Consider the following 15621-nt stretch of genomic DNA (forward strand, 5'->3'; position numbering starts at 1 on the left):
GATCAAGAAGCTGTCTTGTTTCGAGTGGTTTGGAGATATTGTGGGTGCGCTTTGTGGCAAGAAGGTGCCTGGAGCGGGCAAAGCGGTGGACTACGTCAGGCAAGGTGCAAGTTGTCGTCGGGCTGCGCGAATGCAATGCGATGGGTTGCAATGTTGAGTATGGAGTTAGGCGTATACGGCGGGGTGAAAGGCGTGCGCTTCAAGGTTGGCCAAGTCGTGTGAAGGTTGGAGGTTCTTGGGAGCCTGGGTCGGCGGAGTTGAAGGTCGTGGGTGTTTGGGGAGGGACGTCTCGATGAGGTGGGTATGTCGCGCGGGTGTGTACTGTAGGTGTGTGCTGAGGCGAAGCGTGAACCCGAAGGAAAGGAAGGTGATGGATAAGGTCGCCAAGGTTGAGGTAATCAGTGACGGGTACGTAAGTGCGTAAGTGCTGAGGCACACCCGGCAGAATCTTACAGTCGTCGTCTTCTACCTCTGGTGGAAAATAAAGTAAGCAACTAATACCTAATGTAAGGTAAAGTCGGCAGCATGCATCCGTCGCTAAGGTAAGGTATGGAACCTGGAGGGAATGGAAGGTGAGGTACTACGTAGTAGGTATTCAGGCAGGCCAGGTGAGGTCGGGTATTACCTTGAGACTTGGGGGTAGTAGGAGTGAAGGTCACAGGGAAACCTGGCACGCCTCCAGCTGGCATCTGGCACCTGGGCTCTGGAAGGTGGCCATGCCGCCATGGGCTGTCACAGGGTCCGGACCACTAGTCCCGTCCACCACGAGCCCAAGTGTGAGCTTCTCTTCTTCAGCTTCCCTGATGTGCGGGGATGTACCCATTGCATACAATTACAGCCAGAGAGTGACATGCCTCAACTCAGTGTAAGGCGCTGCGGTGCCACTATTACCAGAGTGCGCCTTGGAGGGCCCGTCGTCATCACCACCTAGCTCTCAAGTTACTCCATGGGTAGGTACCTCGGGAGAATCCAACAGGGGGGGCTGAGCTCGTTTCGCCCATGAATTACGCGGACTTGCTCCTCTGCCACCCGCGTGGTCTGGCAAGAAACACTCACAAACAGTACCCATTCACTATGGGCAATGGCTGCACCGCCACACGTGTGGAGGAGAGACGGCCAAAAGCATGCGTAACCAACCGCGTGGGCCTTTGCTTCTTTTGTTGCCCTTCCATACGGATACCTACGACTTTGTAGGCTCCTCTTCTTTCGCTGCCCAATTGCGACGATGGCTTTCTTCGATTCAAATTAATTCTGACGGATCCTGATCCGTCTTCGAGCCCGAGAGTCCTGCGACCTGCCTCCTCGGGTCATCGTCCTCGCTTGCTCCACCATGGTCCGCGGCTCGTTGCGTTTAATTTTGCCTTGGCCTCTTTTTAGTCTACAATGAAGCATCTTCAAACCCGCTGCCTAAAATAGCCACAAACCCCTCTTCTTCTACACTACCTTAGATACCCATGCATCATGTTAGTCTTCACTTACAGTCGTTACTCTTCACTTTCCGACAATCATCACGTAGCCCCCGAGATAGATCACAATAATACCTTGGTGACCACATCTCTTCGTCATAAGAGGCATCAAGGTTGTAGAAAGGAACAAGAGAGAAGGAAAAACAGGATAATGAGAGATTGAACCAAATCCCCATTATACAAGACAACGTCAGTCTTGCGTGCGCCACACCATCACAGCCTGCGGGGAGCCCAACCCGGAACCAACCCGCCAACCAACGAGACCGGCAACGACGTCAAGCCACATCCAAACGTCTGGGACCCCTGGGTCTTCGCTATCCTCCTCATATTCCAAGCCTAAGCTCATGCAATCGCGGATGCCTAGTACTCGGGACTCAGGAACAATGTGTATATGCATGCCAGTCTTTGTGCATTCTCTATCGTATCTGTACTTTGTCCTTGGTACCCCAAGGTGCTCCCCGCCGTTTCTGCCGGCGCTGGGATTGTCTTGACGATTCCGATTCCATCCAACGCCATGAAACCATCTCTCGAACCCGTTGATATATATCTTGAAAACGGGACAAGAGAAGAAGCAAAAATGAAAGACCGTTTCGATGGTACCTTTCTGCCGGACCTGCCCTCAGATCCTCCTGAGCCTTGTAGGCCTATTGAGAAGGAAAAAAAAAAAACAGAAAGAGAGAAAAAAAGCGCTCGTGTCATCCAGCCCAAGTGCAACCCAGTAAAAGAGATGGGCCTGATTCACTTCCAGGCCATCTTTAGCAATGTTGCTAGTAGAGGCTGTCTGTCCTTCATCATCACTGAGAGCACCTCGCTCACCATCCCCTTCGACTGATGCCGCGAGGTTCAAAGTCGGCTCGGCTGCCAGATCCAGAACCAATGTTGCCACCGCCTCGGCCCTCTTCCAGACTTCTCCGCGACTGGGCGTCCATTTCTGACATATCGAAAAGGAGCGGCTCTTCATCCATCAAGTCATTCTCGCCGCGTCCGTACCGTCCAATGGACCCCGTAAAGCTTCCCCTGGACGACTGAGGAGGCGTCTGACCTCGTCCTCCCGTGGATGCCATGCCAGCGTAACGACGCCTGCCAAATGGCGAACTGGACGGCGCGACTGCCATCAATCCACCTGGGGGTTTGGATCCTTCTGACGAACCCTGCCTCATCATCTCTGCCGAACCTGAGGATGGCATGTCTGTTGTCGGCTGCAGCGAGCCCGCTGCTCGGCGAGACGCAGACTCAGCTTCCGTCTGTCTTCCTAACAGCATGCTGAGCGTGGGTGGCTCGCGATCCTCTGCACCCAAGCTGATGCTGCGATTCGCGGCGAAAGCCAGGTCTCCGTCTTCATCGTCGGCCATTGCCCTGTTCTGCTGTGCCACCGAGCTAGATCGTCTAGGATGAGTGCCGATTCTGGGAGAGATGGGTATGTCAATGGCAGTGGTCCCATCCTGGGTGATGGTGTCCTCTCTAGGCATCTGTGTATTTTCTGCACTGGGATTGGTGCGGTCGCTTCGCGGCTGGCTTGTGTTGTAGTTGATGATCGAGTTCTCGCTCAACCGTGAAGGGACAGCAGGCGTATGAGGGGTGTGAGGAGAGAGAGGCTTTCCGGGCGAGGAGGAAACCGATACTGACGCTGGCGCGGCCATGCTTGGCACATTGGATAGCTGTCGACTGGATGAGCTCGAGGAGCGCTGCATTTGCATTGACGAGGTCATCGAGTCTGTCAGCGCCTGGTTCGACTCCTTCATGAGATGGAACCTGGAAAGCTGTGCGACCGTCCGATTCGTCGCGCCCTCGCCCTTCTTGCCTGACTCGAAGCTCTTGAGAGTCTTTTTGCTATCCAGCGCTTTCAAGAATTCCGAGATCTGATCGTCATCTGTTTGAAGCGATCCGGAGCTGCCGCCTGCATTCGCTTCTGCTAGGAGACCTGATCCTGGCTGAGCCACTGATGAGGATAGACTTTGTCGACCGCTGCTGCCTTGCTCATCATCGCCAGCTTTACTAGCGCCGCCAAATGATAAGCGTCCTTTGCGATGGGTAAAACTGCTGCTGTACCGACTTGTCGAAGATGGCCGAGGCGAGCCTACTACGGCTGTTTCGGCCGGTGGAGGGCCACCTCGGAGAGTAGCAGGCATTCCTGCTGTCAGTGACGTCCGATTGCGAGGTTGTGTAAGTGCATTGAGGGCCGCCGCGCGTGAGATGGGAGATGCGGGAGATTCGGAATCGAGAGTTCGAGGGACGGGGGATCCAGACAGTGACCCAGCTTTGAATGGCTGGAATGAGACGGACGGACGTCGGCCACTGCTGCTGAAGCCCTTCATCGAGGGCCTTGTTGCGAGGCCAGTGACGGGTAAAGAATTTGGTGGGTTCAGCTCATTGCTTGTGAGAGCAGACCCAGGCGGAGAGCTCGTATCAGATCCAGGGGGCTTGACAGCCTTGAGAGCTGATATAGGACTAGTGCCCAAGGCTCCCTCCCCGTGAAAGGTTGAGAGACTGCCATACGTCTGGTGCATATCTGCAAGAGTCCTACTCCTTCTGTGAGACGGAAGAGAGCCCACCTCGGGGTCGTTTCGTCGGGTGCTTGATGTCCGCTGGGGCAGTGACGGCTTAAAGAAGTTCTCATCAACACCCATGAATCGTGAGCTTAGCAATGCCTCTGAATCATCCACTCTGAAGTTACACTCGTTTCTGTAAGTGACTGATGCATAGAAGCGACCAACCGGTACCTCCAAGTCGCCAAAAACGTAGTCAGTTACGACATCCGGGCGACCATCGTACAACGGATGCCTAAGCCGGTCGATGCCGCCAGTGTCTAGTTCGCCGGTTCGGACACGACAACGAGGTTCCAATGAAGGATGGACGCCTTTTGTTGCAGATGCTTGAGAGAACTTCCAAGCAGGAAGAATCCTAGTTGCAACGAAGAGAGACCGAAAGAAGACGATGCTCTTTTTGTAAATGGTTGGCAGTATTGGGCCAAAGTCGTCCGGGTCTGATGTGGGAAATGTCTTGAGTTCAATGCGCCATCTTTCTAGTATCACCTCCGTATTCCTCTTTGTGGGCAATGAACGGCCGTCATCGCTGGAATCGGATGAATTGAGAGCTTCCATCACGTCCCACCTTTTACCATTTTCGTCCACAATGACTAGGCTCTGACTAGGGGTTAAACGTGATGTATCGAGATAGGTTTCGATGATGAGGGGCATAGGCTTGTTCTCGAAGCTACCGCAGTTACGCCATATACGAAGCTCCTCTTTGAAGTCGTCGAATTCTTCCGTCTCGATTTGAAACTAAGGAGGCACACGCGTCAGTACCAAGCTTTACAAGCGATACCAGAGATTGCAAGCACGCCAGTACTCACCCATTTGTTCAGCTTTTTGTTCCCAGAGCCACGAGCCGCATACATGGGCTTCAGGTTCAAACGCGATTGCAATACCAGTGATGCAGCTTTGGTGTGGAAGTTCTGCGCTGAAGTCAGTGACAGATCTTGGCTGTGGCACCTTTTGGCCTCCGTCTCGTAGTACACACCTGAATTATCTGATCCAACTTCTTGACGGCATCTGCCGAAACGGAACCTGGAGGCGTCTCGATGGTGGGTGACGCTGCGGCAGAATCGCGACCAGACGCTCCCGAGCTAGCTCTTTCGCGTGTACCAAGCATTCCTTCTCTCGGATTGTTCGTTCTTGTGGGATTCGTCTGGGGCGCAGAAGCGGGGGAAGAGACCCGTGGGGCGGGCCGAGCTTGCTGATGCATCTTGTCTGGCAGATTGCGGCCCCAAGGGCAAGTCTAGGACAAGAGTGATCTGAAGAGCCGCCGGGGTAGGCTAAGCTTCGGGACGACAATGACGAGCTGGGTGTTGCAGATTCGTAGAGGAAGTTCTAGGCGGCGGGGAAGAGGGTATTCGCGATATCGAAGTTGGGGTGGTACCGAACCTGCTCATCCATCCTTCATGACAACTGCAAGGGGAGTGAAACACCTCGATACCCTCAGTCGTTGAGCGCCCAGCAAGAGAAGGGTCGGCCGGTCGGGGGAGGAGAACTCGTAGGGCGGGCTGAGAGAAAGTAGTTGTGGCAATACCCTTTTGGAAAGGTGCGCAACGACGCAGGCAACGACGGGCAAGGCGACAAAGTCAACGTGGAGACGGGCGGCAAATGGTGAGAAGCGATATCGCACAAGCAGGGCAAGGGCGTTACGGAGCCGGGCTGGATGTCTGCAGAACCGTAGAATGAGGGCGAGGACGAAATGTACAAGTTAAGCGCTGCCTTGGACCATGGCTCTCGGTTGCGTGCGATACAGAGCAGGAAAGTCGAAACGAGAAGCTGTGGTGACAGAGGGGAAGCTTTCGCCAAGCAGGGAAAGCGACTTCCTAAGCACGTCCTCCTCCAACAACAACAACAACAACAACAACGCAAACGGGCCGCTCCAAAATGCGCGGCTTGTGTGGTTATCCGAATTTCAAGAAGAGGAAGGAAATTAGAGAAGAATGGGCGGCGATGTGCGGAGTTGCGGTGCTGTGGTGGTCGAGTCGGAGGTTATCGGCGCTGGTGTCATCCGCTCAATGGTTGTTGAGCCTCGTGATCGTCGACAAGTACCCTTCCGTCATCGAGTCACCTGGGTGGGCCAGCAGAATGGACTGTAATTCAGGCGAGCAAGTAAGGCGGTGTATACTTGTCGATGCGTTCGTACCTAGCAAAGAGGCAGGGGAGGCTAAGTTCGGCACAGAAGAAGAAACAGGCACAGCAGAAAGATCAGACGGGATATGCTGACTCGAAGAGAGCGAGAGAAGGTGTTGAAGAGTGATGATGGGGAAAAGGTTGTGGTGAGTACTTTGGAGAGAAGGGACGGAGATTTAGCGTTGTCAGAATGGGGGCCAAGGGCGATAAGGCGCAAGGGCCAGAGGCGATGATGCAAAGAGGACAAGAAGAAGTAGATAATGAGGTACGCTGAGGTAGGCACAGACAAAGGGATTGTTGTCTGAGCAGTTGCTGGGTAATTAGAAAGGAAGAGAGACACAAGGTGAGGGAGGGCGAGAGATAATAGAGTAGCTTTGGAGGTAAGGTACGGGAGAGGATGATGGAAGAGAGATGGGAAGGGAGAGACACTGAGCAGCCGATGACATGGATCTCTCGTCGGAGCTGTCTGAGTGTGTGGATAAGCACACAACAACGAAGTGACTGCGTATAGATTCAGAGCTTGGTAGTGACTTGGAGAGACTCACTCAATGCTAGGGACGTGGACTCAGAGAGAGGAGCGACAGGGTACCTAGGGTAGAGGTAGGGGGCAGGAGAGGAGCTGGCACCGGCTGGTCTGGGTCCTGCAGCGGCAGCGCATCCGCCCCGGCATGAGGTGCTGCTAACAGCCTGGACAGTGGAAGTATCCGTGGGAGGAGTGCCAGGCCAACAGCAGCCAGCAGCCGCAGCATGGGGGGGCAGTTGCACTTGCCAGTACTCCGTAGGATACGTGGGTGGGTAACGTAGTAGGGGGCAGGGGGAGCATGGATGGGCTCGATGGGGCTGCATCTGTGATGGGCGGTGGACCAAGACACACCCGTGCATGCATCGTTCCGTTAGGTTGACTGGAACAGGATGGGATGGGATGGGACGGAACAGAGCTGGGGTTTGAAGTTGCTGCAGGTGTTGTTGTTGCTGGTGGTACCTCAACGTGGTACCTTAAGGCAAGGTAAGGTAGATTGGCATTGTACTGCGTAGTGAACTGCTGTCTTCCATTGACTGATGATGAGCGTTGTGAGTGTTGTGAACGTGTAGAAGTAGGTTAAGGTAGGTTCCTTCCATTTCCTTAGGCACCATCGCAAGTGTACCAAGTACGTAGCGACATCCATGGTGACATACAAGCACCCTGATGTTCTCCAGTACATGGCCAAAGTACCTAACCATGCCTTGCTCGTGCTTTGCTTCTCTTCAGGTTGCTTCCTGGTTGCACTTGCACCGTTCGTCAAGATGCATAGCACCGGCCTTTCCATTCCATTGTGTAACAGCGGTCGTGGGGTGAAGACTCCCATTCTTCCACTTTTCTCTCCTGAAATACTTCCTGCATGCTCCTCGTTCAATCACCAAGAGTCTTTGTGTTGCTTCCCTGAGCTCGATTGACTATACCCCCAGCTAACCAGATTGTATCAACGTAGGTACTGTATCAAGAAATGTCAACAAAGAAGATCCAAAAATGCAGAAAAGAAGAAAGGAAAACGAAAAAGAAAGAGGCTAAGGGGGTGGCACGGATTGCCTTCCGAGTCAGAGTCACCATCATCATCCTCAAATCGATATGATTCCATCTCTGACTCCAAACTCCAACCCCAACGGTCGACAGTCAACCAACCCCAACCTAGACTTCGAGGCTCAACTTCTTCTGCCTCTAGGCTACCACTCGCCAACTTGAGCAAGCCATCGCCAGCTGCATGTATCATGTATGGGGCGCGCCCCGGGACTGCACCTCGCACTCATATAGACACTTGCCCCGATACGGAGAGGCCAGGCAATCAAATCCACCGGGAGTGGCTCTCACATCTTGACGACTAAGTCCTGGAAGTCCTCCGGGTCGCCGCCTCTAATTAATATGCAAAAAGGTCCTGGATGGGGAATAGCCACCGCCGCGACCCTACTCCGTACCAAGCCCGGACCTTAGAATGGCCTCAACTCCACCCCATGCATGACCGCTGGGTTCTGGGGCAGAAATGACGGGGTAGGTAAGGGGTGGCGGGCGGCTCTGCTAAGTCACTTCCACTTTCACTCTTGCCTTGCCTCCGCCGACTTGTGCCTCATTGATTTTCTGTTCCCAGTCCCGCTTGTCTCTCTGCTCTTCTCTGCCTTGCTTCAGGGCCGCAGCGGTGTCTGTTTGGTGATTTGTTGACTTGTACCGCAGGCTTTACAACAGTCCCTGCAATGCGAAGAATTGGGTTTGGACCCGAGTACATACTGGTGCCCGCTGACAGCTGGCATCCAGGCCAGGTCATCCAAGCGCCATCATCACTTCGATTTATCACCATATCCCTTGTCTGCGACTGTCAAGGCACTGTTTGTGTTAGCAGCCAGCCTTCCCCCCTTCCCGGTGTGCCTCTGCGGCTGAGAACCCAACTAACCCCTTGTGCCCATCAAGTGAACGTCGAGGTCAACAAGGTCGTCAACGTTTCCTTCGCTCGAGTCCAGGATGGGCAAAGATAACTTTGAAAAGGCGGATAGATGGCAGGGTCCAAATTACGCAGGCTTGTACGCCGATTGTCGACACTAACAGTACCTAGGCACTCGACTCGCCCGGTCCTCGGTTGATCCCGGGAATCCTTCTCCCGTCACCGTAGCGCCCAGCTCGTCTTCCTTTCTTTTCTTTGGGAACCCCCAATCCTGTTTTACACTACAGGCTGGCACTGACAGAGTACCCGCCTCTCTTATCGTCGTCTCTCGACGGGCGGCAGCTTTGTAACGCGCCGGATCCAGCCTCCAACAGCTCCTATAAATGGCATCGTCCGAGAAATCGACCTCTCGCCCATTTACTAAGGTAGGCAAGCGTGGCAAGGCAAATCCCGAACGACCTACTCCATCTGGCTTGCCGCTTCGTTGCCTGTCAATGTTGTCGTGATCCCACCCCTGGCGGCATGTGCGGCAATCCCAAATCGAGCAGCCAAGCAGCAAGCAACCTTTCCCCGGGCAAACGAGTCATCGCACCGATCGCCAATGAACTAGCAACCTGCACATCCATCAGCCAGCCTGGCAGCCAGCCCCCTTATCAGCATCACCACCATCGCCTTTGGTGCTTCAGGTTGGTTGCCATTGCCATTATCAGTGCCACTGCCACCCGACTCGTGATATCTGCAGATAACGATAAGACCTTGCTGCGGCCTGGGGCCCACTCCTCCTCCTCCTCCTTCTCCCCCGCACCCGTCCAACGTAAGGCAAGTCAACCGCGCACCACGACGCATCGCACACCACGCAACTCATGGTGACTTTTGGTTCTGGTACAGTGGCACGCTGCATCCGAACCGGCGTCTGCAGATCGGACCCATCTCCCGACAGTACCACTCGTGCGCCCCCCTTTTTACATTTGCGTACGGATTCGCTCTGTGAGACCTGTATATCGGAGTAGAAAGCGGGCACGGCATCGTGGTAAAATCACCGATGCGGAGGGAGGGCCTTCTGCTTCTTACCTAGGTACCTTACCTAGTAGGTAGTCCAGAGTAAACCGTTCTTGGCAACGTTTCTTCCCTCCCCACCGGTCACATGGTATCACTTTCCATCCAGCAAAAGGACAAGTCCGTTACCAAGCCAATTCTCCTAGCGCTCAACGGTCAATAAGAACCTGAATCGTGCAAGTTTTTCAAAAATTCTGGAAGCGGTGGGCGGTAGTGGATGTAGCATGTAGGAGTGAAGAAGTCTCTTTCTTTTTCTCTTGTGTGTGCCTCTGTGCCTCTGTGTCTCCCTCTCTCTTTCCCTCCGTCTTCTCATTTCGTCTATACAAAGTTGGTGTCTGCCAATGCTCGTGTAAAATAGAAACCCAAATTCCCGTGTTTCCCAAATGTGTAAAAGCCATGCCTCGAGGTTTTTTCGGGCTCTGTAACACCTTAGAACGCCTAGAAAATCAGTTTGGACAAGAAGCAGAGATCACGATGTAGATGCCGCTGCGGATGCCGATGCTTTCCCACCTCTCCCCCGGTTACGGTGACCACGTCCTCGGGATTTATTCGCCGGGCCACCGGGCGCCTTGTTCGGTGCTACCCCTCCGGCATCGACGTTACCGGCGTTGCTGGCGGCGGCGGCAGCGCCGTGTTCTTGGCTCGGAGGAGCGCCACCGGTTGCTTTACCCTTGGCGACGCCCCGGCCTCGACGCCCTCGTTTGCTGTTGCTGCTGCCGCCTCCGCCGCCGCCGTCCTTCTGCACCCTGCCCTCCCTCGCCGCCTTATCTTTGGTCTCCCGCCTTGCCTCTTCCTCCTGCACCCGCCGCGTCTCCTGGTCCCACCACTCCTGGAACTCCTGCTCCTGCTGGATCTCCTGCATCGACCTCTTCGCCACGGCTTCCTTGACAATCTCTTGCTCGCGCTTCTGCTGGCCGATAATGTCTGCCATGCTCAACCCCAGGATAGGTTCGGCCTTGTTCGCGGGCGTGATGTAAGATTTGGAGTGCGGCACCAGCGGCTTCGACGACGCAGGTTGACTTGTCGAGGCGCTGGCCACAGCGGGGGAGGAACTGCTAACGCGGGATTGGCCCGGGAACCGCGTGTCCGGCGAAGCTGCCCTCCGCGGTGAAGATCTCGCTGAACTCTCGACTGAGAGCAGCGGCTTTGAAGTTGGGCTATCCACTGGTGGCGATACCGGTTTAGCCAAGCCCTTGGCCAGTGTATCTTTCAACGACGTCTTGGGCCCGCTCGTCACAGGCTTCCAGGGGGCAGGTTTGTTGCCAGCTGCCTCCTTGTCCCAGGCCGCTTTCGGCTGCGAGACCTCAGCCTCGAGAGCCGCCTGAGCGGCGGCTTGTGCTAGCTGTTGCTTCTTCCGCTCCTTTTGCGATACCTTGGGCTGCGCGGGCTTGGGCGACGCCTCCTTGCTCTTTTGCGCGGCAATGCCGGCGGATAAGGCAGACTTGGTGGGCGTCTCCGTCAGAACCCGACGCAGGTCCATCTTCTGGGTTGGGAATGCCGCTGCTGCCCACGGGCTGCCAGATCTTAGGGCAGTCGGCCCATGTGAGCCTGTCGGCGAAGGGCTCATGCCGAGGTTGGTGGATGTACCCATCGGGGGGCTTTGCACTGGATATTGCGGCGAGCCTGCCTGAACCTTGGTGTCTTTCCAGGGACTAGACAACGACGGAATCCGGTCCAATTCGGACTGGCTCTTTGCCTCAGCAGGCCTTTGCGTGGGTGATACTGTAGGGCTACCTAGAGCGGAAGGTCCCTCGTCATCCATGTTGAACATCAAATCGGCATGGGATTCCTTGGGTCTGAGGCTGGGACTGAACGGCTCGTTGCGGCCAGTCTTGGACTTGCGCCGAGATTTGTCCAAACTGGGAGAGGTAACGCCGGACAAGTCTTCAAGACTGCCGAATTTGGTCTTGAAGGATGATGAAATCTTCTTTTCGTCGTCTCGTTGCGTAGTCCGGAAAGCCATCTCGCGCACTCTCCGACGGCGTTCCTCGTCAATATCGAGAGCCAGATCAGGGTCCTTCTCAAATAAGAGCAGCTCGGCCCGTCCACTTCTGGCGAAAGGATAGCGAGCTAGCTGGTTTTCTCGAACAACGTTATCCAACTCCTCTAGAAGATCCTCCTCCAAGTCATCCAAGAAGTGGTTTTCCAGCACAGCCTCCATTTGCAGACAGATGTACTCTAACCCGGCGTCCTTGAACTCCGTGACGGAGCATGCGCTGATCTCGTTGAGCAGCAAAGCGATGTTTCGAGCATTGGCGAAACGTGCGATGATGTATTGGCAGATCTGGGACAACCGGTCTAGCATGAGTTCATTCGCAATGCTCATGACGCCCATTACCAGGTCAGAGAAATCGTCAATATTGGCTGATGTGGTCTGGTTGAAGAGTTCCGTTCCAACGTCTGCGTAGAGGTACCGCAAGACATATTGGAACGCCTCAGGATCACAATGACTCAGATCCACCCGGACAAGTTCTTCCTCGTCTAGTTCATCGCGACGGCCAGCAAGCCACATGCCGCCGGCTCGCCCATGGAACAGGCCTTCGAAGAACTCGCATCGCTGGCGCAGCAACTGGCTGTGAACCGGTACCTCTTCGCCGTCGAGCTCAACGAGAGCATCCGCGTCTTCAAAGTACCTGAGATCCTGAATGGCTTTGGCAAAGTCCCTGTCCAGTGATTTTTCCGCAGTCGTCTGCAGACGGACAGCCGACTCCAGCTTCATCATGTCAAGCTTCGTCGCAAGCTTCATCAGCTCATTCCGAACCTGGCGGTACCTGTGGGCTAGAGCGGGTGCTTGGCGAGTGTGATTCCATGCCGGGACGACGGTGTCATCATAAAGATAGACGGCCAAGTTCACCAAAGACAGCAGGTCAACCGATTCGAGGGTGATTATCGTCCTTCCATCTCCCTCTTCGAGACTTAGCACTTGCGGGATCGCCCCCTCACCACCATTGCGATAGTCGCTGAGCAAACTTCGCAGAACAGAGCTTCGGGCTGTCAAGATCCATGAGTGCACCGGAATCTTGACATCTGGACATGACGAGGTGCGGAGCTCCATGTCAACGTCCGAGTCCGGGTACATCAGGAGAAATTGTCGTAAGTCACCCTCCAGATCCCCGGACTTGAGGAGTTCGTACGGCAGCTCCCCTATCCGATACTTCAATTCCTCGGCTTTCCAGAAACCGATCGTGTCCTTGTCGCCGGGATTGGGCGTCGATGCCTTAAACTCTCGTATTGCAAATAGGGAGGCAAAGTCCTCCCAGAGCGACTGCTCGTTGATGCTGATTTGTTCCTTCATGACATCACAATCCTTGCGAATTGCCGCGAATGCACCAAACGTGGAGCTCCGCACAGCAACAGCATTGGTGACGCTCGGCACACGCTGGAACTTGAAATCCTTTCTCTTGATGTCTGCTGACCCCGGGGTGGCAGCATCCTTCGCTTTAGCGCGCTTGATACGACGCCAAACGGCTCCGGACTCTGTGCAGATGATCACAGCGCCGTGTTCACCAACACTGACGGACTTGACACCATCCTTCCGAGCATTCCACACGCATTGCGGTGTCGTGACGGCACCCTTGATCTTGGCTGGATTTGTCGTGGAAGTTGCCGTCGTAGTCGCATCCGACTTGTGGATCAGTGCCATAGTGAAGAGATCGCCCCTCGTAGTGACAGCCGCAATCGTTTCGCCGCCGGATGTAATGCGGCTGACCTGATTCCGTGCTGTACTGTACCTTGTCGACATTGATGTGGTGAACTGGTGATTTACAAAGATGTCAGGGGAAGGAAACTTGACAAAATTATAACCGTAGCTTGTAAAGACGCAGACGGTGCTGTCGGCCAGCAGGACGGTGGTCGCTTTATCTACGGCGGAGACTGCGGCGATGGGAGAAGAGAAGAGCGAAGCTGCGACTTTTCGGGGAGTTTGTTGGACTTCCAAGGATCTCGAATCCGCATCCATCAGCGCCAGCTGGCCGAGGTTTTTACCCCAGCAAAACAGTGACGAAGAGGTATGGGCGACTGAATGCACGGCCGATGCTGCGATGCCCAGAATTACCTCCTTCTTGAGTGTCCCAAACACTTGTCGTGGGGTGGTGCTCATCGGTTCTTCGTCTTGTCTGGCTGGCGGCGGCAAGCCATATCCCAGCTGGGAGTTGCTGTTGGAGCCCCAGGTCCATAGCTCGCCAGCATCTGTGACAGCCAGAGTGTGGTTCTGGCCAAGTGCAACTTGCACCACCTTCTTGTCGGCGAGACCGCCTTGTACCGGCACGAAGCGGTATTGAGTATTTTCGTCGCCTAGCCCAAGTCGCCCGCCTCGGCCAACACCGCAGATGTACAAGTTCGAAACCGGGTCAGTTGTCAAGATGGCGGTATGCAACTTTGAGAGAACAGCATCGTGAATCCGCAGAGGCCGATTGCGGATGAGGGCTGGAATCTCTTCCAAGTCCACATCTTCCTCCGGCAGGCTGGCACCATGAGACACAGCTTTGGTCTTCTCCAGGTACTCTTGGTAGAATCTGCGGATGAGTTGATCCGGCCGCTTCAGATTGATCCTTTCGGGATACTGCCTGTCGTCTTCGTCACCCACACCAAGTGAGATGTTGCGGTTGCTTCCAAAAACAAAGATTTCCTCGCCCTCTGCTGCGCCATCAAGTGCAGCGACTGATCTCAACAATGCCTGGCCTCCATCTGAGGCACTGTCTGTATCCGAGTCGATGTCGGAGTCGTCGGGGTCTCCAGAGTCTCCCAGTGCTCGAACAGCAATGGTTGAGTTGTAGAGATCAAAAGGACTGTTGCCCTCGCGGTCTTTAGTCTTGATCAACTGCCCAACCTTGGCGACCGAGACTCCGAGGGTCTGCTCTGTGAGGATCTTGCGCTCTCGTTCAAGCAGCAGACGAGCAATAGCGATGTTTCCACAGTAGAGCGCTCGGTGGAGCGCGTTCCAGCCACTCTCGGGGTCTTGCACATATAGATCGATCGAGGGGTGGTCGAGCAGGGCCTGGACGAAAAGAATGGCGGCCGAATCTGTCGAGGAAGCAGCGCGGAGCAGTACTGTGAGGCCAACATGATCACGGCTGTTGATCTCAGCCTTTCCGAGACTATTGTTGGGATTTTTTGATCCAGCAGGACCGAAACCGACGGCGGAGGATTTGCGTTGTTTAACGTTCCGGGGAGAAGTTCCGTATTGTCCGGGACTGCCCCCAAGCGGTCCAGCACCTATACCCGGGCTCCTTGTCGCAGTTTGCGCCGTGTGGCCGGCCGGGACCAGTAGACGCCGAAACCTGTCGACATCGTTTTCCCAGTAATATTTCCAAAGTAGGTGACTCATGGGCAGATGGTAAGCAAGGGACCCTTCCAGCACTTGGATAGCACCTCGCTGTGAGTCTCTGGGATCACGGCTTGTTTAAAGGTGCGATTCCGAGCGCGAGAAGAGCGGAATCGTGGGTATTGAATCGATACGGTTCGAAGACGGCCGAATGGTGCGCGGGGGGTGTTGTGAGGTCACAAAGCCCTAGAGTTGAGCGACGGAGGGGTTTATCGAAGTTGCCACTTGGTCGTTGAGCTCGTGACTCTTCGATACGATAGCGTAGTAGTAGTCGAGCGGCGAGGGTATCTGGTTTGATGAACGGTGTCACGGGCCTGCGAGTTTTGGTGTTGATTCCTAGAAAGATCGAAATGGACGGAAGATGAGATGAGGACGACGGTTGTAGGAGGGTCGTTGCTGGCGAAGAGATGTGAATCGGGGGTGGGGTTGGCGATGGAAATTGAAGGTATTCACCTCAAGTCGCCAGTTGTGCGCGTCAGAGCCCGCCGCGCCGCGAATTCCCGGCTCCACGGGGGGGATGCAGCGTGGGTGACAGGCACCTTGGTGCGTTATGGCGCAGCCAATCGGACTCGAAGCTGGGAGCTTGTGCTCTGGTTGCAGGCCAGACAAGCTTCCAGTTTGTCGCTCCAGGTGGGGTGGCCAGCGGGCAGCGGTGCACTTCTGGGGGGTTGAGGCATGCTGGTCCTGGCATGTCGACCAAGGCA

At 55.0% G+C, this 15621-nt stretch overlaps 2 protein-coding genes across 2 annotated transcripts; both read right to left on the reverse strand.

Moving 5' to 3' along the window:
• Window positions 1-2278: 2278 nt before the first annotated feature.
• BDZ83DRAFT_719322 (autophagy-related protein 13-domain-containing protein) lies at window positions 2279-5210 on the reverse strand (the record flags this gene model as incomplete). Its single annotated transcript, XM_060512165.1, has 3 exons — window positions 2279-4747; window positions 4819-4920; window positions 4986-5210. The coding sequence occupies 3 exons, from the start codon at window positions 5208-5210 to the stop codon at window positions 2279-2281; spliced, it is 2796 nt and encodes a 931-aa protein (XP_060365318.1).
• A 4510-nt stretch (window positions 5211-9720) lies between these two features.
• Window positions 9721-15023, reverse strand: BDZ83DRAFT_309187 (BTB/POZ domain-containing protein). Its single transcript, XM_060502300.1, has 2 exons — window positions 10472-15023; window positions 9721-10095 (listed from the first exon to the last, which is right to left on the reverse strand). Exons 1-2 carry the CDS (start codon window positions 14918-14920, stop codon window positions 10033-10035), a joined length of 4512 nt encoding a protein of 1503 aa, XP_060365319.1. The 5' UTR covers window positions 14921-15023; the 3' UTR covers window positions 9721-10032.
• Between the last annotated feature and the right edge of the window lie 598 nt (window positions 15024-15621).

The sequence above is a fragment of the Colletotrichum acutatum genome (assembly GCF_030867785.1).
Source record: "Colletotrichum acutatum strain CBS 112980 chromosome Unknown BDZ83scaffold_43, whole genome shotgun sequence".
NCBI lineage: Eukaryota > Fungi > Ascomycota > Sordariomycetes > Glomerellales > Glomerellaceae > Colletotrichum > Colletotrichum acutatum.

Coding starts and splice junctions, on each gene's coding strand:
- BDZ83DRAFT_309187 (XM_060502300.1), bottom strand. CDS start 14,920: ATGAGTCACCTACTTTGGAAATATTACTGGGAAAACGATGTCGACAGG. Junction 10,096..10,471: donor AAGAGATTGTCAAGGAAGCC/GTGGCGAAGAGG, acceptor GAGGTGGGAAAG/CATCGGCATCCGCAGCGGCA.